At 48.2% G+C, this 22,145-nt stretch overlaps 1 protein-coding gene across 1 annotated transcript in view; it reads right to left on the bottom strand.

Moving 5' to 3' along the window:
- Positions 1–22,145, bottom strand: part of LOC116553117 (myosin-13) — a 69,922-nt gene that overhangs the window by 8,350 nt on the left and 39,427 nt on the right. The window contains exons 22-35 of the mRNA XM_032280276.1: positions 19,518–19,773; positions 16,107–16,349; positions 13,326–13,502; positions 12,199–12,344; positions 12,005–12,095; positions 10,335–10,724; positions 7,117–7,243; positions 6,911–7,029; positions 4,677–4,873; positions 4,086–4,269; positions 3,139–3,304; positions 2,339–2,463; positions 790–1,098; positions 502–705 (exon numbers count right to left, since the gene is read on the bottom strand). Of these exons, the coding sequence (XP_032136167.1) occupies positions 502–705; positions 790–1,098; positions 2,339–2,463; positions 3,139–3,304; positions 4,086–4,269; positions 4,677–4,873; positions 6,911–7,029; positions 7,117–7,243; positions 10,335–10,724; positions 12,005–12,095; positions 12,199–12,344; positions 13,326–13,502; positions 16,107–16,349; positions 19,518–19,773 (2,734 nt within the window). The remainder of the gene's footprint in view (positions 1–501; positions 706–789; positions 1,099–2,338; positions 2,464–3,138; positions 3,305–4,085; positions 4,270–4,676; positions 4,874–6,910; positions 7,030–7,116; positions 7,244–10,334; positions 10,725–12,004; positions 12,096–12,198; positions 12,345–13,325; positions 13,503–16,106; positions 16,350–19,517; positions 19,774–22,145) is intronic.

Below are 22,145 nucleotides of genomic sequence, written 5' to 3'. Positions count from 1 at the left end.
TTTTTTTTTGAGGCAGGGTCTCCCTCTGTTGCCCAGGCTGGAGTACAGTGGTGTGATCATAGTTCATTGCAGCCTCAACTCCTGGGCTTAAGTGAACCTCCCACCTCGGCCTCCCAATGTGCTGGGATTATAGGTGTGGCACTGAGCTGGGTCAAAAATAATTATTTTGAAATAAAATCTTAATATTCTAAGGTTTCCACTTAAATAGTACTTCCAGGTGCTCTGTGCAGTAATTAATCCTTCATTGCTCTGATTTCCTCACCATATGCAGCACGTTTCATCTTTAATGTTTGGATGAGAGAAAGCTCAGAAATCTGCCAATCAAGAGTCAGTTATTCCCAGAACCAAGCTTAAAGAAACCTGGTCTTGACAACTAGTCTGGGAGGAACCGGGTGCTCCTTCCAACGGCGTGGGCCCTGAGCCAGCGGAAGCAGCTAGGGGTGCAGGAGGTGCTACCTGCCCCAGGGAGGACCTTCAGTGGAGGGGTGAGGGCGGGCGCACCTGGGAGTGCAGGAGCTGCACGCGGTCGCTGGCATCCAGCAGCTCCTGCTCCGACAGCCTGCGGGTCCGCTCCGTCTGCTCCAGGGCCACCTTCATTTCCTCCAGCTCCTCCAGCAGGAGCCCATTCCTGCGCTCCACGATGGCCAGCTGCTCTTTGAGGTCCTCATTGCTCCTCAGGGCGTCATCCAGGTGCAGCTGGGAGTCCTGCAGGGGAGACCCAGAGTGAAGTCAGAGCCGCCTGGCAGGCTGGGGCCCGTCCAGGTACACAGAGACGGCCGCCACGCTCACCTTGAGCTGGCCCTGGACCGCGCGCAGGTGTTTCTGGGTCTCTGCCACCTGGCGGTTGGAGTGGCCCAGCTGAATCTCCATCTCATTGAGATCTCCCTCCATCTTCTTCTTCAGTCTCAGGGCGTCGTTCCGGCTGCGGATTTCAGCGTCCAGCACGCTCTGCATGGCCTCCGTTGCCCGCTGGCTGTTTCTTTTTAACTGCTCAATTTCTTCATCCTTCTCAGTGACCTTGCGGTCTAGCTCGGATTTCACCTGGCTCAGCTCTAGCTGCACGCGCAAGATCTTGCTCTCCTCGTGTTCCAAGGAACCCTGACGAAAGCAAAGGAGTGACTGGGAGTATCGTGGAAGGCCACTTTCTTGAATGGGTATTTTCATCCCCATACGATCAAACAGGTATTCTTTTTTAAAAAAATTTAAATTTAATTTTTTTGGGTGGTAGAGACAGGGTCTGACTATGTTGCCCAGGCTGGTTCTGAACTCCTGGGCTCAAAGTGATCCTCTCTTCTTGGCCTCCTAAAGTGTTGGGATTACAGGTGTGAGCCATCGTGCCTGGCCCAAATAGGATTTTTTTTTTTTTTTTTTTGAGACAGAGTCTCCAGTGGCACGATCTCGGCTCACTACAACCTCCAACTCCTGGGTTCAGAAGATTCTCCTGCCTCAGCCTCTCCAGTAGTTGGGATTACAGACCCCCACCACTGCACCTGGCTAATTTTTGTATTTTTAGTAGAGATGGGGTTTCACCATGTTGTTTAGACTGGTCTCAAACTCCTGACCTTCCAGGTAATCTGCCCGCCTCGACCTCCCAAAGTGCTAGGATTACAGATGTGAGCCACCACGCCTGGCTGCAAATACGTATTCTTATAACCATTTTATAGATGAAGAGAACAATACTGAGTGGTCTGAGTATTTGGCTTGCTCCCAAGCATCCCTCAGAGTGACGAAACTGGGACTAAATCTTTGCATCTCTCATGACCAAATTATCCTATGACTTGAGATAGAGTATCTTTCTAATTAGTGAAAAATTTATTGAGGGTATCTATTTTAATAGTGACCATAAATCAGGAGTCAACCTAGTCTCTACAATGACAGGACAATTGCTCTCCTGTCATCCTGTGTTGGTTCGTGTTTCCCTAGAAACAACCAATCATCCTGGTCACAACCAATGACGGCATCAGGAAACTTTAGGTGTGTTTTGATTATACAGGATTCTTGATAGCCAGAGATGTGTCTGTGCCTCTATGTTAAAGGTGACTGAGAGATTCTCCGCTGCTCTCAGGATGTTACATGATTGATTTTCTGCTTCCTGAGAGGAAGACATTGAAGACATAATGAACACATTTATTTATTTTTGAACAGGGAAATGTGCTAGAGGACACCCAGGAGATAAGGTGGCAGCCCATAAATGTTTCAGCCCCTGGGATGGCTGAATGTTCTTCCCAGTGGAGATGCAGGGCCTCCTGGCACAAAGGGCCCCATGGGGTGGGGAAGGGCAGCCCCTTTCAGTTTCCCGTCCTCCTGACTTTCCGAAGGTCAGGTCCCAGACACTTGCCTCCACTTCTTCTAAGGCAACCTGCAGATCTGACTTTTCCTGCTCCACCAGCTTCTTGGTCTTTTCCACTTCCTGAAGATTCTTGCCAGTTTCTGCAATCTGCTCAGTTAAGTCAGAAATCTCTTCTGCAAAGGACAGGCTCGATTTAGGCTGCTTCAACAGGCTCCAGTTTATGGTATAGGCATTTGCCAGGCAATTTAGGGATTGGGGATTCATTCATGACATTTATACAGGAGAGAATACAGGGAAGCCTTTCAGAGGAGGTGTCGGCAAGACAGGGATGTGTTGCCTAACCTGCGCTAGGCAGACGGGAACAAATGAAGAATAGAAACTTAAAACGTCAAAAGTGCTCTATATAAAACGGTCATAGAGAAGACCAGACAAAACAATTGTGGGGGGAAATGCATAGAATCATAGTCTGCAGAACCAGAAGGGGCTTTGGAAAGTGTTGGGTGTGGCCTCCCGGTTTTATAGATCAGAAGTCTGAGGTCCTAAGAGATTCAGTGGCATGCCCAAGAATGCAAAGCCACTTAGAGACAGAATCACTGAGGGGTCTAACAGAGCAGTGGGCTCAGCAACCTGTTGTGCTTCAGTTCTCAAAAATGAGACTTAGCTGTGGCCATGCCTTACATGAAAAAGGTTTGGGCCTTGGGGCAAACTGAGTAAATGTGAGGCATGGTGGGTGAGGATCGTGTGGGGCAGTGGGAAGGAGGCGTCTGGAGATGGCTTTGGCCACATGGGGAAGGAGCGGGCAGGAGGAGAGGGGGATGCGTCACACACCGGTGGTGGAGAAAGCTCACCTTGTAGATTTTTGTTCTCCCGCCTCAGCGTCTCTAACTGGTCCACCACCTCCTCATAGGCATTCCTCATCTTAAAGAGTTCAGTACTGAGTGACCTGGACTCCTTCTGAGCAGCTTCCAACTCAGCCTGGCTTTCATCCAGCTTCTGCTTCCACTCTGCAAGGACCTGGGAGATGACAAAGAGACATGGGAGAAGCAGAAAGCCTGGGTGACTTGGAAGAGTTCATGCAAACAAGGGCCGTCAGTAAAACCAAGGTTTTACCCTTCCATCCTTAGGGACTGAAGAAAGAGGAGGAGCACTGTTCCAGATCAGGGACCCCAAACTGTGATATTCTTGCAGGTCCTCTGCTGCATTCTCACAGACATTATGATCTCAATGGAACTGAATTAGCTTTCACTAAAAATAAAATTGCTGGGCTGGGCACAGTGGCTCATGCCTGTAATCCCAGCACTTTGGGAGGCTGAGGTGGGTGGATCACGAGGTCAAGAGATTGAGACCATCCTGGCCAACATGGTGAAACCCTGTCTCTACTAAAAGTACAAAAATTAGCTGGGCATGGTGGCGCATGCCTGTAGTCCCAGCTACTCGGGAGGCTGACGCAGGAGAATCGCTTGAGCCCAGGAGGCAGAGGTTGCAGTGAGCTGAGATCGTGCCACTGCGACAGAGTGAGACTCTGTCTCAAATAAACAAAAAATGGCCTTTAGAGCGACTGTCACAATAGTCAAGAGACACCCCAAGTCCCCTGAACTGGGAAATGCTGTTTCAACTGGGGGCCTTCTAGGATGTGCAGGCGGCTCACACATCTAAGTGTGAAACTGTTGCTTTCACCACTGCCGCTGTCAAACATTTGACCCTTTCCAAATCCAGGTATTTTCATTTAAATAGTGTTTCCCCAACTTGAATGATCCCCATGCTGTCGTCACAAAGAAAGCGGCTGGGGCAGGACCTTGTCAAAGTTCCTCTGCTTCTTGTCCAGTGTGGCACAGGCTGTGTGGGAGCGCTCCAGGTCCCGCATCAGGTCGTCCACCTCTCCCTGGAGCCTCTGCTTGGTTTTCTCCAAGGATGCGCATTTGGAGTTCGCCGTCTCCGTGTTCTCCTCTGCTTCCTGAAGCCTCTGGGCCAGCTTTTTCCTAAGACAACCAGATTTACTATTTTTTTTCCCCTTGGCAAAGGTGGACTATTTCAGAAGGTAACTATCAGATGGGAAGATAAATGAACAGCATGGAAGGAACCGGTGTTTGATGAGACCGAGACCTGGGATTTGGTGAGTGGAGGGGATCCGAGTGTCACCAGGAGATTCCCAAAATGCTTGGTGGCAAAGCAGGTTCCTAAGGAGCCCCCTGGGGTGCTGGGTGGAATGGACGATTCCCGAGAAGAAGGACAGGGAGAGCACCAGTGGGTGGGGGGCCCAATCGGAATGTTTCGGACACCACCAAGGCATGGCAGGGAAGAGAGACTCTCTCAAGATACAAAGACTCCTGCTCCCTTGGCTTGTGTCCTCAGGTCCCCTCTGCTATTGCAACCCTGGAGCCCATACTTGGCCTCCTCCAGCTCCTCGGTGCGCTGGATGGCGTCTGTCTCATATTTGGTCCTCCACTGGGCAACCTCAGTGTTGGCCTTGGACAGCGCCCTCTGCAGCTCCACTTTGCCTTCCTGCTCCTCCTCATACTGTTCCCGCAGCAGGTCGCAGTCATGGCGGGAGGACTGCAGGGCATGCGCCAGGGCGTTCTTGGCCTGGCAATGACAGTGGTAACAAATCGCAAAAACATTTGACCCTTTTCCACATTCAAGTGTTTATTTTCATGTAAATATCTTTTCCCCAACTTGAATTATCCCTATGCTGTCTTCACCAATTTTGCCATGTCGGCATATCACCTGGTTTATTTAATTTCTTTTCAAGTGGATTCCTTAATTATATTTACGTATATTTAACAAAAGAGTAAACTGTAACAGGACAGTAAGTGGAAAACCATTGACATTTGCCATAAGCAGAAGGTAACCATAAGAATAAGTGCAGTGGAACTAAAGCAGTTACCACGTCTAGCTAGGTACTGTTACCTGCTAGGACTCCGTGCCTGGGGTCTACCCTCTATTTCTTAATACAGTAAATAAGCAAATGCTAAGGAAGTGTGGTTCACAAGGAGGCCTTTTCCTTGATATAATCAGAAGGATTGGAACAATTAAAAAGGGAATAATTTTCTTACTACTGGATACAAGGGTATGGACTGCTGTGATCAGGAGAAGCCTGAAAGCATCTTTTGATGTCACCAGTGAGCTATGTCCCCACACTGGGGACTGCTGATGTGAGCTTCACTGATTCCACGGCTCAACTTCCTCTTCCTAGGCGGAGAAGACATGCCTAGAGGCCTCTGTCCCTCACTCCCTCCCATGTGGAGGGATGTAAAGGCAACAGTTTAGCTCTGACTATAATGGCCACAAAATGCCCTCTGGTGCCACCATCAAAGAGAGAGTTCTGTCATCCCACTTCAGTAATTTGTACATTTTCATCTTTTTAAAAATGCAGGCTGGGCACAGTGGCTCAAACGCCTGTAACCCCAACACTTTGGGAGGCCGAGGCGGGTGGATCACCTAAGGTTGTGAGTTCGAGATCAGCCCGACCAACATGGTGAAACCCCATCTCTACTAAATGACAAAATTAGCTGGTGTGGTGGCACATGCCTGTAATCCCAGCTGCTTGAGAGGCTGAGGCAGGAGAATTGCTTGAACCCCAGAGGCAGAGGTTGCAGTGAGCTGAGATCATGCCACTGCACTCCAGCCTGGGTGACAAGAGTAAGACTCCATCTCAAAAATAATAATAACAAAATAAATAAAAATGCAATAAAGGACAAACTTTGCCTAAGAAGGAAAACAGCTGTTGCTGTATCCTGGCCGAAGGACAGCCCCACTCCTACTGGTTCAGGCTTGGGTTCTCACCACTTCCCCCTGCCCCCTCATCTACCAAAGTCTTTACCAGAGAATGGAAAGAAGGGAGACAAATATGGCGCTTGTCTTTTTTCAGAAGAGAATGGTGGAGCTTGGGAAAATTCCAAAAGATTGCCCTGTAAGTCTTAGCCAGTGTACAGCAACCTCAGAATTTCACTTATGCAGTTTTTTTGAACTCTTGGACCCCTATTCTGATACTGGAATACGCATTGGCAGGAACAAGCACCTACTGTGTGCACTGTTCTACTGGTCACAGAAGGTACAATGGGGACAGACCATTCTTGCCCTCCAGGAGTTTACAGATCTCTGGGGAGACACGTATTATAAACACAACATCTAGATACTGAAGTCAAGAAGGTGATGATGTTCATGTTTATGCAAATGTCTCAAGGGTGCTCCCAAAACCATGCTCCCGTTTTTGGGGGAAGGGAGCTTAAAATCAGGTGCTATAGGAGGTGACACAGCAGGAATAATGAAGAACGAACAGGAGGGAATTTCAAGTGGCGGGGACGAATTGCTGGGAAGAATGGTCAAGCGCGTGCAGTGATGGGGAGGAGGTGCCCTTGGCTGGAGAGGGGAGTTTCCCAGATTACTCTGTAGGGGACAGAGGAGCCCAGGGGACGGAACACCATGGTATGGTTCTCTATCCCCGACGAAGGAGATCCAATGCCAAGGTCCTCTAGCCTTAAGGAACAGGTTCCCACCATGCTCCAAAGCAGAGAGGAGAAGCAACAGGTTTCTTGACATACCACTGCTCCGGACCAGCTTCAGGCGTGAAGTGGTCGTACCCCCTGGCTTCTCAGGTTCAATCTGACTCTACGTCTTTACCTTGGTTTCTTCTTCCAGTTGCCTCTTAAGCTCCTCCAGCTGCTGGGTGAGGGCCTGCTTGCTTTTGGTCAGCTGTGAAATCAGAGACTCCTTCTCTTCCACTTGGTGGCTCAGCTCCCCTACCAAACAGATGTGGCCCCCAAGTCAGTGTTACTGGCCACTCTCTCCCATGCCCCAGCTGCACCCAGAGCCCTGCCCATTCTCACCATTTTGGGTCTGCAGTCTTGCTTTCTGCATGTTCAGTTCATGGATCAACTGTGTCTGTTGCTCGTCCTTGGCTTTGATTTCATTAAATTGGTCTTCTACCGTCCGGCACGTTCTTTCTATGTTACTCTTTAAAAAATGAAAAGTCAGCATGAGTGGGGAAAAAATGGATTCCTAGTGCCCAGCATTGAACTGAACAGTGTGATCATTTAGCTTCTTGTCAGGTAAAATAAAGATAAAAATACAGAACAAAAAAAAAGTTTTAAAAAAAATCGTAATTGGCTGGGTGCAATGGCTCATGCCTATAATCCCAGCACTTTGGGAGGCTGAGGTGAGTGGAACACCTGAGGTCAGGAGTTTGAAACCAGCCTGGCCAACATGGAGAAACCCCATCTCTACTAAAAATACAAAAATTAGCTGGGTGTGGTGGCGGGCACCTGTAATCCCAGCTACTTGGGAGGCTGAAGCAGGAGAATCGCTTCAACTAGGGCGGTGGAGGTTGCAGTGAGCAGAGATCGTGCATTGTACTCCAGCCTGGGCAACAGAGTGAACCGTCTCAAAAAAAAAAAAAAAAAATCATCATCATCATTTCAGATTTGTGAATGCAGCTCAATCACCAATTGCTTGGAACATCAGCTTTTGGTAGATAAGTATTTAATGATTTGTAAACAAATCTTTGAGAAGATTCCACTTCTTTTGTTTTATTTTGTTTTTTTGGATGGAGTCTAGCTCTGTTGCCAGGCTGTAGTGCAGTGGTGCAATCTCAGCTCACTGCAGCCTCTGTCTCCCAGGTTCAAGAGATTCTCTTGCCTCAGCCTCCAGAGTAGCAGGGACTACAGGCACCCGCCACCATGCCCAGTTAATTTTTTTTTTTTTTGTATTTTTAGTAGAGACAGTGTTTCACCATGTTAGCCAGAATGGTCTCGATCTCCTGACCTGTTGATCTGCCTGGCTCAGCCTCCCAAAGTGCTGGGATTACAGGCGTAAGCCACCATGCCTGGCCAAGAAGATTCCACTTTAAAGTGCATCCTTGGGATCCTCTTGTAATATAAGTAATTCATGAATACTTACAAGCAATGCCAAGCATGTGAATATTTGCAAGCAGCGTATTCAAATGACTGTTAAGCGTTTCATTCAACAGCACAAAAGGTTCCCTATGATGGAGGTGGTAAGAAGGGATTCACTTTCCCAGCCTCCAGTTGGCCTGGATTCTTGTGAAGTTTGTTCAAAACCCTTGTGTGTATTGCCCTTTCTCTGCTCCTGCTGCTCCGTAAAATAGAAAATAAAATGTATTGAGCATATGTTTTCCCTTAGAGTGGGAGGGATGAGATGGCAGTGGAAGGAGCAGGGATACTGATTCCAAGGGAGTCCTGGAGGAGCTTAGGGTCTCTTTGAGGAGATGACGCACAAGCATGGGAGAATCAAAGCTGGGAGAGTTGAAACGCGATGGTGACTTGCAAGGAGACCCATCAAAGGGGACAGCTGAAAAGGCGTAAAGAAACATGAAGTGCTGGCTCCCCTGGATGCGAAATTCTCTCTTGAGAACAGAGAGCAGCATAAGGCAATTCTGGAGAGAGGGAGGCTGCAGGGGGGTTGTTTATAGTCACAGTGCGTAGGGGATGCTGGAGGTTCTTCCCACCCAGCTACCCCTGCAGGCTGGCCTGGCTCACTGAGAGAGAGATGTGGGAGGGGAGCCTATTCAGACCCAATTTCTTAGAGGAAGGAAGGAAACCAAGAAAAGGAAAAGGGGCAAACAAATGGGAAAGCAGGAAAGAAGGAGAAAAAGAGTCATCACCCGGAGCCAGAGGATGCAGTCCGAAAGTGAAGAAGCAAAGGAGGCGGCACTGGGCAGTGCGGACGCAGACCCTAAACAGTGACCGCAAGGGGCGCTGTAGAGACCACTCTGTTCTCTGATCCATAGCTCCCTCCCTTTTCTGGACAGATGCCCTGACCTTCTGGGAAACCCGCTGTGAGAGGCCCACAGCCCCACTTCTAGGGTCACCACTGCTTCTCCCAGCCCAGCCAAACAACTCCTAGTACATCTCAGGGCACCCTGTAAGGAGGGTAGCTGTTAAATGAAGGAATACACAGGCTCCACGAGGAATGCTTTGCTTTGAGGTCAGGTGCAGAGGTGGGTTCGCTATGAAGCTCGTGAAATAAGTTTCAAGGCCCGTATTTGCACGGGCCCCAGAGGGTCTGGGAGCTGCAGAAGGTTGAAGGTAGGGAAAAGGAACCATCACAAGCAGAATATATTCGAGAAGACATTTCTGGCAAATGGCCCAAAGAGGCCTCAGGGGAAAAGAACTTGAGTCTTCAAGGTAATCTGCGACTTTTTTGTCTCATTATCGATATTAAGTTTCATGCCTAATTTTCGTAAGTTTGTATACTTTCTCTTTAAGAGCCCCAATCAGCCAGGCACAGTGGCTCACGCCTGTAATCCCAACACTTTGGGAGGCCGAGGTGGGTGGATCACCTGAGGCCAGGAGTTCAAGACCAGCCTGGCCGACATGGTGAAACCCTGTCTCTACTAAAAATACAAAAATTAGCCGGGCATGGTGGCGTGCACCTGTAATCCCAGCTACTCAGGAGGCTGAGGCAGGGGAATCGCTTGAACCCGGGAGGCAGAGGTGGCAGTGAGCTGAGATGACACCGTTGCACTCCAGCCTGGGCAACAAGAGCAAAACAGTGGTGCCAGATCATTCAATTGTGCTTGAATCAAATGATCTTAACCCCAATATTTGTAATTTCTAGTGCAGTGGTGCTGGGAGGTGGGGCTTTTGGGTGGTGATTAGGTCACGGGGGTGGAACCTTTATGAATGAGATTAGTGCCCTAATAACAGAGGCCTGGGAGAACATGTTCACCCCTTCTGCCACATTATGACGCAATGAGAACGCACCACCTGTGAGGAACAGGCCTTCACCAGACACCGAATTTGCTGGCACTTTGATCTTGGACTTCCCAACGTCCAAAATTGTGAGTGATATATTTCTGTTGTTTATAAATTACCCAGTCTAAAATACTGTGTTACAGCAGCCCAAATGGCTAAGAAAAAGGACATGAGTAAATGTGAGGAATTGGAAACAGGCAGAAATAGGGAAGAGGGTTTCAGTGTAGAACATGCAGTGCATTTGGAGGGTATGTTCAAACGTGCTGGGGGCAGGTGACCACAGCTGCCTTGCATTTTCCAAGAGCAGAAGGGTCGGTCAGTCCATCAGGTACCTTCGACTTGGAGATAGCCTCGATGTTGCTGGCCATGTCATCGATCTCCATCTTCAACTCGCTCTTCTCCTTCTCCAGCTTCTGCTTCACCCGCTGCAGGTTGTCAATCTGCTCCCCAAGCTCGGCCACACTATCTGCGTGCTTCTTCCTCAGCGTGGCCGCCGTGGCTTCATGCTGTAGGGTGGCCTCCTCCAGGTCCCTGCGCATTTTCTGGAACTCAGCCTCCCGCTTCTTGTTCATCTCAATCTGGGCTGAAGTGGCCCCACTGGCTTCTTCCAGCCTCTCGCTGATCTCCTCCAGCTCCCTGGCCAGATCTGAGCGCTGCTTCTCAATCTTGGCTCTGAGTGTGTGTTCTGCTTCAATTTCCTCCTCCAGCTCTTCTATGCGGGCCTGAAAGGATCACTCTATCAGGAATGTTATGGTAGAGGAGGGAGCAGCCCCCTTTGGGAGGGGCTGGGTGGTGAGGAATTGTGGGTAGGCAGCACGAGGCGGGTGGATCATTTGAGGTCAGGGGTTTGAAACCAGCCTGGCCAATATGATGAAACCCCACCTCTACTAAAAATACAAAAATTAGCCAGGTGTGGTGGCGGGCACCTGTAGTGCCAGCTACTTGGGAGGCTGAGGCAGGAGAATCACTTGAACCCAGGAGGTTGCAGTGAGTGGAGACTGCTCCATTGCATTCCAGTCTGGGCAACAGAGCAAGACTCCGCCTCAAAAAACAACAACAACAGAAAATACAATATAATATTAAATTGGTGAAAAAACTTGGAAACAACCTAAGTGTCCACGAATAAGGGAATGCTCCAATCAATCGTGATGGAGACTTGCTCTAGAAGTCTGTGAAGCAGGTAGACACTGATCCACATCTACCATGGATGGCTCTGCAGATCATGTTGCCAAAAGAAAGGAGCAAATAGGCCGGGTGCGGTGGCTCACACCTGTAATCCCAGCACTTTGGGAGGCCGAGGTGGGTGGATCATGAGGTCAGGAGTTCGAGACCAGCCTGGAAAATATGGTGAAACCCCGTGTGTACTAAAAATACAAAAATTAGTCAGGTGTGGTAGCATGCGCCTGTAGTCCCAGCTACTCAGGAGGCTGAGGCAGAAGACTGGCTTGAACCTGAAAGGTGGAGGTTGCAATGAGCCGAGATCGTGCCACTGTACTCCAGCCTGGGCAACAGAGCGAGATTCCATCTCAAAAAAAAAAGAAAAAAAAGAAAGAAAGGAACAAGTTGCAGAGTGATACTCTCAGTATGATATTTATGCTAAGACTATAAAGAAATAAGAACCTTTTCTGCATGTGTACTATATATTTTTGGGGGTCTTAAATGTGTACAAAAACACATAGCAAGAGATGCAGAAGGATGCACATCCAGTGGAAACTGGTAATTACTTCTGAGAAGATGGGGAGGACCCTGGGCTTACGGGCGGTGGTCAAAGCACCCTTATCAGTAATATTTAGCTTCACTGGGCATATTTTGAACGTTTGCAAGGAAGCATGTTTATGGGTTACTTAGGATATTTAAATATTATTTTCAAAAAATAAAAGGACAGGACACCTCTAGCTTTAGCAGAAGGAAAGAAAGAAGCTAAAGAAACAAGGGGGAAAGAGCAAGGAGGGGCGATCTTGCAAAGGCATTGTTGTGATCGGGAAGATTTTGATGCCTTCACCTGCAACTCTTTAATCTTCTTTTGAAACTGCAAACTGTGGACTTGTTCATCATCTATTTTGGCTTGTAACTGACTGATTTCAAACTCCTTCCTGCAAATAGATTTTTAAAAAGAGCATGAAATACAAGCCTCTTGGAGAAGGGTGAAAGTTGGCTTTTAGGCTCAGACACGGAGGTAGCAAATGAAATACCTACTTTTTCAATTTCTCTTCTATTTGCTGCTTGTCATTTTCTAGATCCATAATAGATTCCTGGGTCATTTTCAGGTCTCCTTCCAGCTTCCTCTTCATCCTTTCCAGGTCTGCCCGCAGTTTCTTCTCCTGCTCTAAGGAACCCTCAAGCTGAGAAAACACACCGGTAGAAAATTAAGCCCCTGCCGGGGAAGTGTTTGCACCTTTTATCTGGTGCAGCCGGACACATGGCCTGGAACTTCCTGGGGCTCCTGGAGGGTGCTGGCTGCAAGCCTCTCGCCCCAGGAGGAAGCAAATCTTGCCTCTAGATCCCCTATCTTCTGTCTACCAGAAAAGGCTACCCAGGGCGCGGCTGGATCCCTCAGGGGCTTCCTGATGCCTCTCTCAGCTGCTTGCCACTTGGCCTGGCCCAGACCATGTTCCCTGTAGGGGTATGGAACCCATAGGAGCACACTCTTAATGGGGGCTTCTATGCACAGCACTGTGAAGGTCTATGCTGTACCCCGTCATGCCTTCCCTGCTCACATGCATCATGAAACCATGGGGGGCAAGGAATTTGTGTGTGCACGCACACACACGCACACATCGAACAGGGAATGGGTGTAGAGGAGGAGCATGCCCACCCTGGGCTCAGAAAAATTAAAAATATCTAGAAAATAATCTCTAGCCACAACAGTGAGTAAAACCTGAACACTTCAGACTTGGCTCTTACATCTCTAAGAACAATAATGTAATGTGACGGGGTGGAAATAGTCATTTTCATGGTCACAGATGGAACCATCTTTAATAACGTTACAACAGGATCGGAGGCTTTGCAACCCAAAGGACCTACAAGCGGATGCTAATAATAACGATGATGAAGATGACAATCTTAGCAGCCGTGTTTTACTGAACACTCTGAGCTTTCTGTGAAAACCCTCTGAGATGGAGCTATTTCCATCGCCATTTCACAAGGCATGAACTGAGCCTTTGCAAGGATGAGCAGCTTGCTCAGTACCCCAGACTCCTTCAGGGTCAGGGTGGGGCTGATTCCAGAGTCTGACCTCTCAAGCCCTGCATTCTAGTTAGACCGTCTCTTCCCTGTGTTTTACAAGCAATAAATACTAAAGCATCGTAGTAAAATATCCTCACATCATCTGTTTGCTGTTCGAGCTTGGTATTGATTTTGATTAGACCATTGACTTTATCTTCTTCAACCTGAAGATCATCCAGTGTTTGCTGATGGGCTTCCTGCAGAGATTTCTTTTCTTTGGTCAATTTGGAAATGTTTTCTTCAAGTGCTGTCATTTCTTCAGAAAGATTCTTTACCTAGAATAATATCAATACCAATTTAATATCGAAACGATTAAGCCGGAAGCTTCCACCAACAAAAGCTGTTGCTTCTTTGTTCATTTTCCCTCTTTTTCTTTTTGGCGACTACTATTTTACCTCCTGGAATTGACAACCTCTCCATTCTTTATCTTCCTTTATGGTCTATCACAGTGCCTCAAACTCTCTCCCATTAGAATTATTCCTTTAAGGAGGGCATTATATTTTACAAGGAAGGGCAGTGTTAAAATGCAAAAGTGCTACCTTTGAAGGGTAACATATCAATCTATATTCGCTCATAATATGCCTGTGGAAATGTGTTTGTTAGGTTGGCTGATTAGGATTTAGAATGAGGCAGGCGGGGAGGGAGAGACGCGAAGTGCTGTGCAAGATTCACAGCGGGAGTGCTGTGTTATCAGCAAGCAGGAGGCAGGCACCAAACATGGGGCTTGGAGGCATTAAGTGGAAACTTCTTCCATGTCCAACCGGTTTCCAGATCAGCAGTTGCTAACTCCTAATCTATGGACTGAATCTGGCCATATTTTCTTTTCTTTTTCTTTTTCTTTTCTTTTTTTTTTTTTTGAGACAGAGTCTCACTCTGTTGCCCAGGCTGGAGGGCAGTGGTGAGATCTTGGCTCACTACAACCTCTGCCTCCCAGATTCAAGCAAGTCTCCCTGCCTCAGCCTCCCAAGGCTGGGATGACAGGCGCACGCCGCCATGGCCAGCTAAGTTTTGTATTTTTAGTAGAGACGGGGTTTCACCATGTTGGCCAGGGTGGTCGCCATCTCTTGATCCCGTGATCTGCCCTCCTCGGCCTCCCAAAGTGCTGGGATTACAGGCATGAGCCCCCACACCTGGCCCTTCTGGCCATATTTTCTTTAGTCTACATAGTAGTTTACAGTTTTTAAAATGTTATAAACATTGAAAAAAGATGAAATTTCACATAAAACTTGGATTTCTGGCTTCTCATGGAAAACCAGAAACTCTGACAATGCTGGATTCCCATTCTCCCCAACAACAGTTGGCTGGGGCTGAGTCACGGCTGCCATCTGTGAACGGGGCAAGAGCTCCTCAGTTTGCCACAGTCCCCAGCATTCCCGAGTGTCTCTTTCCATTAGTCCCAGTGTCTATCCAGCACTGACTCTGAGTGTCAACTGCCACTGTCATCTTACACTCAGCAGTTCGCATCCCTTAGCCCACCTCACGGGCAACCCATTATGATATGAATCATGTCAGTGACTGCATATTTTTGTTCAAATATATGTTGTTGTATTGTGTGCATATGATTGTTGTCTACATAAATGCTATCATGCTGCATATTTCATTTTCTTACATTTTCCTAGCACTAGGGGGTTAATAATTGCTGTGTATAACCCATCCCTGGTGTGTATCTACTAAATTTTTTTTTTTTTTTTTTTTTTAGTCACCCAGGCTGGAGTGCAGTGGCACAATCTTGGCTCACCGCAATCTCCACCTCCTGGGTTCAAGCAATTCTCTGCCTCAGCCTCCTGAGTAGCTGGAATTACAGGCACACTCCACCACCCCTGGCTAATTTTTGTATTTTTGTAAAGACGGGCTTTCACCCTCTTGGCCAGGCTGGTCTTGAACCTCTGACCTCACGATCCACCCGCCTCAGCCTCCCAAAGTGTTGGGATTACAGGCATGAACGACCACGCCCAGCCTATGTACTACATTTTACCTCTCTGTTTTCCCCGTGGTGGACCCTGGCACTGCCTCCAGCTGTCTCCCACAAGCAATGCCACTGCAAACACCCTAGGACAAGTCCCCTTGTGGACAGGTGGAATAATTCCTTGATCTGTACACCCAGGAACAGATTACTGGGTCATCGGTTATCTGGATTCTTAATTTGACTAAGTAATTCCAAATGACTTTCCCAAAGGCTGCCTCAGCGTCCGTCCCACCGGTATACCCTTCTGACAGCCAGTCCTTGGTGTTATCCAGTCTTCTGCCTCCTTCACTATCTGTCTGGCCCCTGTAGGCTTTCATGTTTGCGATCCCTGTGCTTGGTGCTATGGAAAATGAAGAGGAATATGAAACAGTCCTTCCTTTCAAAGAAATGCTAGAAGTTTGTGATACAGCCAGGGAGGGCTGGGAAGAGCCTATGGGGCCGGGCACGGTGGTTCACGCCTGTAATCCCAGCACTTGGGGAACCCGAGGCAGGTGGATCACCTGAGGCCAGGAGTTTGAGACCAGCTTGGCCAACATGGTGAAGCCCCCATCTCTACTAAAAATACAAAAATTAGCTGGGCGTGGTGGTGCACGTGCCTGTAATCCCAGCTACTCAGGAGGCTGAGGCAGGAGAATTGCTTGAACCCGGGAGGCGGAGGTTGCAGTGAGCTGACATTGCGCCACTATATTCAGCATGGGTGACAGAACAAGACCCCGTCTCCAAAAAAAAGCCTATGGGATAGAAAAGATGGCAGAGAACAGAACTTGCTGGGACTTAACTACCCTTCTCCTTGACTCCAGCGTCTCATTTCCGGGCAATGTTGTATTGACAGGCTTCTAGGCCACCCTTTCTCCTCCTTACAGAAAGAGTGAGGTCTGGTCAAGACACAGCGGGGTCCTTGGGGTTTACGCACCTTGTTCTCTGTGGCATGCTTCTCCTTTTCAACTTTGGTCAGCGTCAGCTCCAGGTCATCAATGTCTCTCTTGAGAGAGGAGCATTTATCTTCCAGATTCCTCTTCTTGGCAACCAGTTCAGAATTCATCTCCTCCTCCTCTTCCAGTCTCTCGGTCAGCTCTTTGACTTTTGCTTCCAGTTGGATCTTGCTTTTGATGAGTCCTTCACACCGTTCCTCAGCATCCATCAGATTCTCTGTTTCCTGAAAGAACCAGGTCATTTTACGTTTTGATTAGCCTCTTGGAAAACACCACAAAGAAAGGGCATCACCCTCTACAAGCCCATTATCTACACCTAAGCCAAGAAATGGATCATGCACTCACATGCACGCACAGGTGCACACACTGCACACACGCGTACATAAACTTAGGTATCACCCGTATACACACTTTTTCTTTTTAGATGAGGTTTGGTCTGTAGCCCAGGCTGGAGTGTAGTGGTGTGAATATGGCCCGCTGCAGCCTCACACTCCTGTGCTCAAGCAATCCTCCCACCTCAGCCTCCCAAGTAGCTGGAACTACAAGGGATGTGCCACCATGCCTGTCTATTTTTTTTTTTTTAATTGTTGAGATGGGGTCTCAATCTGTTGCCCCGGCTTGTCTCAAACTTTCAGCCTCAAGTGATCCTCCTGCCTCAGCCTCCCAAAGTGCTGGGACTACAAGTGCGAGCCACTGTGCCTGGCCTCACATATAATAATTTCAGAGGAGTTCATGAAGTTACAAGTTCATTTTAAAGAATGAAGCTTTGGCTGGGCGTAGTGGCTCACACCTATAATCCCAGCACTTTGGGAGGCCGAGGTGGGCGGATCATGAGGTCAGGAGTTTGAGACCAGTCTGGCCAACATAGTGAAACCTTGTCTCAACTAAAAATACAAAAAATTAACTGGGTGTGGTGGTGCATGCCTGTAATCCTAGCTACTCGGGAGGCTAAGGCAGAAGAATTGAGTGAACCTGGGAGGCAGAGGTTACAGTGAGCCAAGACAATGCCATTGCACTCCAGCCTAGGTGACATTGCGAGACTCCATCTCAAAAAAAAAAAAAAAAAAAAAAAAAAAAGAAAAGAAAAGAAAAATGAAGGCTCTAGAAATTTGCTAAATTTGAATAGCTGGCCATCTCACTCTCCCTGCTACCACCAGTTGGAAAATGACTCATCTACTCTCAGTTATCTGAAGCTGACAAAATATTTTCAAAACATTACTATCTTTTAACTTTAAATTTTTAAAAAAATGTATGCATGTATTTATTTATTTTCTAGAGATAAGGTCTCACTAAGTTGTCCAGGCTGGTCTCGAACTCCTGACCTCAGGTAATTCTCCTGCCCTGGCTTCTCAAAGCATTGGGATTACAGGCATAAGCCACCTTGCCTGGTCCTTTCAATGGAAAAGTTCTGCCTATGTCTCTTTAGCTGTGTCTCCTTGAACCACAGAACAGATAATTAAAAACACCCAAGAATTCATGATTGAATCCACGTCCCAGAAGACCCTGCAGTGGGTCTCTTGAACAGACCAAGATCAGCTACTTCTGTTATAACTAGGCTATATCTTCCCATATGAGAAGTTTTTTTTGTTGTTGGGTATTTTTTTGAGATGGAACCTTTTCTGTTGCCCAGGCTGGAGTGCAGTGGCATGATCCTGGCTCACTGCAACCTCCGCCTCCCGGGTTCAAGCAATTCTCCCACCTCATCCTCCTGAGTAGCTGGGATTACAGGCACACACAACCACGCCCGGCTAATTTTTGTGTTTTTAGTAGAGACGGGGTTTCACCATGTTGGTCAGACTGGTCTCGAACTCCAGACCTCGTGATCCACTCACCTTGGCCTCCCAAAGTGCTGGGATTACAGGCCTGAGCCACTGGGCCCAGCCATATGAGAGTATTTTAAGATACACGCTGCAGGGTGATGTATGGAGGAGACCGGAAGCACCCGTGCTAATGTTTACTGAACATCATAAACATGAGCTGTGTGCTAGGCATTTTACAGGCATTAACCGCTCTGATTCTTCAAGAGCTGGACGAGGTGAGTAGGTGACTATGCCCATCTTACAGATGTGACAGTGGAAGCACAAAGAGGATACATAGCTCGTCCGAGGTCACGCATGGAGCATCTGGGATAGAAACCCAGTTATCTGGTTCCAAGAACTGTTCTCTTGCCCACTGTACTCCTAATAACTCACTAGAAAGTGCTCCTAATAACTCACTTTACTGATGGTGAAAGTGAAAAGGGAGCAGAAAATGTTCGGCAGATAAAACAGAAGGTAAAAGTATTTGAGGGTTAATTATAAAGGGGAAATTATAGGCCAGGAGCAGTGGCTCATGCCTGTAACCCCAGCACTTTGGGAGGCCGAGGTGGGCAGATCACAAAGTTAAGAGATTGAGACCAGCCTGGTCAACATGGTGAAACTTCGTCTCTACTAAAAATACAAAAATTAGCTGGGCATGGTGGCTTGCATCTGTAATCCCAGCTACTCGGGAGGCTGAGGCAGGAGAATTGCTTGAACCCGGGAGACGGAGGTTGCAGTGAGCCAAGATCATGCCACTACACTCCAGCCTGGTGACAGAGCAAGACTCAGTCTCAAAAAAAAAAAAAAAGGGAAAATTAGAAATCGTTTCACTCTGTGAAAGAGACATGTATACTGCCCATTTCTTTGATAAGACTATGTATCTTTAAAGCACTTTTTGGTCTGACTGTGTTGCCCAGCCTAGAGTGCAGTGGTGTGGTCTCGGCTCACTGCAGCCTCAACCCCCGGGCTCAGGTGATCCTTCCACCTCAGCCTTCTGGGTATCTGGGACTACAGGCATGCACCACCATGCCTGGCTAGGTTTTCTAATTTTTTGTAGAGATGGGGTTTTGCCATGATACCCAGACTGATCTTGAACTCCTGGGCTCAAGTGATCCTCCCACCTCAGCCTCCCAAAGTGCTGGGCTTACAGGCATGAGCCACTACACCTGGCCTAATGCACCTTTTACATATTCTTGTAAATAATATATGGAAAATTACTCCTGTTACTTTGAATTGGGTTATTTAATTTTGACGTTTTATTTTGATTTTTATTGATTTTTAAAAGGTGTGGTGCATATATATGAGACACATATATATCCCTCATGCCCACAGCAAAATATATCTAACTCTGCGATGACGGGGAGAAATCAGGGAGAGCGCAAATTTACTTTGCAGACAATTTCTGGCACTCACTGCTTTGGCTAATCCTGGGGCCAGGCATCCTTTTACGAGCAGGGTGGTGCTGCAATACTACATATGGCCACTGGGTGGCACCACCGTCTCTCGAATAGACACCTGATGGGGGCCTCAATGTTCCTCCCCCTTTTGTCCTCCAGAGTCTGTGTCTCGCATTGTCAGGTAGAAGGTACTTACAGACTGGACCTGCAATTGGAGGTCATTCTTCTCCTGCAGCAGGGAGACCATTTTCTCCTCCAGCTCCTTCCTGCGCGCCTCAGATCGGGCCAGTTCTTCCTTGGCCTTCTGGAAATCTTCCTTCATGGTGGCCATCTCCTTCTCGGCCTCTGCACTCTTCAGCAGGGGCTTGATTTTGAAGAACAGGTTCATCCAGGGCCAGTGCTTGACATTCATAAAAGAGCGGATGTTGTACTGGATGCAGAAGATGGAGTCCCTGTACACCCATTAGGACTCGAATCAATAAACCCAGCAAGGTCTGGTCTCTGCACCCCCAACCTGTTCCCCACCGGCCACGTCCTCCATCCTTCCCGGTTAGGTGTGAAGGAGGTGCAGCCAAGTTTGGCAGATCCTCTGGATCCAGAGTAGGTCTGCAAATGCGGGGCAGAGGAAACGGCACGTGCAGAGGTTGGAAGGTAGGAGAGGGCATGGGGCCACCTGGGGGCTCCTGGTCACCTGGCTGCCCCTTCCACCACCCTACTGAGAGTGCCCTGCCTGAGGGCGTCAGTGGCCTTCTAATGCTTAATGCAAGGAATAGCTTTCACTCTTATTTTATTGGGTCTTTCTCCCCATTGAATGTTTTAATCAGCTCTCAACTTTTGAAACTCTCTGCCTTAGATTCCATCAACATTTTTCCTGTTTCATTGTATGTTGCCATATGGGGCCCTCTTCCTGCTGAAGAAATCCAAGACTTGTCCTTGGTCATCTCCCAGTCTCTTGCCCTAGTAGAGTTGATCTGTCTTCCTAATTCCTTCTTTCCTTCCCTCCTTCCTTCCTTCCTTCCTTCCTCCCTCCCTCCCTCCCTCCTTCCTTCCTTCCTTCCTCCCTCCCTCCCTCCTTCCTTCCTTCCTTCCTTTCCTCTTCCTTCTGTCCCTCCCTCCCTTCCTTCCTTTCTTCTTTCCCTCCCTCCCTCTCTCTCTTTTTTTTCCTTCTCTCTTTCTTTCTTTATGATGGTGACAGTTTTTCTTTTCTTTTCTTTTTTTTTGAGACGAAGATGTCCTCTGTTGCCCAGGCTGGGCTGTAGTGGTGTAATCTCGGCTCACTGTGACCTCTGCCTCCCAGTTCTCCTGCCTCAGCCTCCCAAGTAGCTGGGATTACAGCCACCTACCACCATGCCCAGCTAATTTTTGTATTTTTAGTAGAGATGGGGTTTCACCATATTGGCCAGACTGGTCTTGAACTCCCGACCTCAGGTGATCTGGCTGCTTCGGCCTCCCAAAGTGCTAGGCTTACAGGCATGAGCCACTGTGCCTGGCCTATATTCCTAATTTTTACTGCCGTTTACATCCCAGTGTCACCCACATGATCTCCTCCCCTTCACCCTCCACAGCTTTATGTTTGTATAGCTTATGGATTCCTGAACACTGGCTTCTCTTTCCCTTCTTGAGATTTTTTGTTGTTGTTGTTAGACGGAGTCTCACTTTTTCGCCAGGCCGGAGTGCAGTGGCGTGATCTCGGCTCACTGCGAACTTCACCTCTCGGGTTCAAGTGATTCTCCTGCCTCAGCCTCCCAAGTAGCTGGGACTACAGGTGCATGCCACCACACCTGCTGATTTTTGTGTTTTTAGTGGAGATGGGGTTTCACCATGTTGGCCAGGATGGTCTCAATCTCTTGACCTCGTGATCCACCCGCCTCGGCCTCCCAAAGTACTGGGATTACAGGCGTGAGCCATTGCGCCCGGTCAAGATTCTTTTCATCTGTATGCTGGCTTCCATTTGCTTCACCAAGCTTGATCCCTGGGAGTGATTCCTGGTGCATACGTGTTGGCTGTCCATTATGGCTCTGACAGTCAGAGCCACACAGGGATCAGGGAACCAGGGAGAACAGGCTCCACCCACACCCCCTCTCCCTGCAATCCCTGCAATGGCCAGTCATCAATGCTGCTATTCCTTCTCTTGAATTCTTAAAGGAAGGAGACTTAAAAATTCCTTTAATCCACGCCCTCCTCTCTCACCCATCAACCATGTTCTACCTCAGGTCCTGGTCATCCCTTATCGTCATCTCTTATTTGGACTTCTACCTTTATAGCCTTGTGTTCCCTCTCCTCCTAGAGTGACCAGTCCTACCCCTCCTCTCTTCACACACCTTCTACAGCTCTCCATCAATGGCAGTGTGCAGCCTGGGTTTCTGACTGTGACAATGGGGACCTCCCCTGCCCGCTTCCTGCTCTCTATTCCGGTGACAGCCGCCTGTTAGTTGGGCTTCCTCCCAGACCACCCATTCTCAGGTTATGCAGGGCTTGCTTCAGAAAGTGCTTTCTTCAGCTGGGTGCCGTGGCTCACGCCTGTAATCCCAGAACTTTGGGAGGCCGAGGCGGGTGGATCACAGGGTCAGGAGATTGAGACCAGTCTGGCCAACACGGTGAAATCCCATCTCTACTAAAAATACAAAAATTAGCTAGGACTGGTAGCACGTGCATGTAGTCCCAGCTACTCAGGAGGCCAAGGCAGGAGAGTCACTTGAACCTGGGAGGCAGAGGTTGTAGTGAGCCAAGATTGCACCACTACACTCTGGCCTGGCAACAGAGCAAGACTCTGTCTCAAAAAAAAAAAAAAAAAAAAAAAAAAAAAAAAAAAAAAAAAAAAAAA

This window comes from Sapajus apella, unplaced genomic scaffold (genome assembly GCF_009761245.1).
Source record: "Sapajus apella isolate SASKATOON/1434 unplaced genomic scaffold, GSC_monkey_1.0 scaffold12, whole genome shotgun sequence".
Classification (NCBI taxonomy): Eukaryota; Metazoa; Chordata; class Mammalia; order Primates; family Cebidae; genus Sapajus; species Sapajus apella.
The sequence above is the reverse complement of the archived record's forward strand: the minus strand, read 5'-3'. Positions and strand labels throughout refer to the sequence as shown.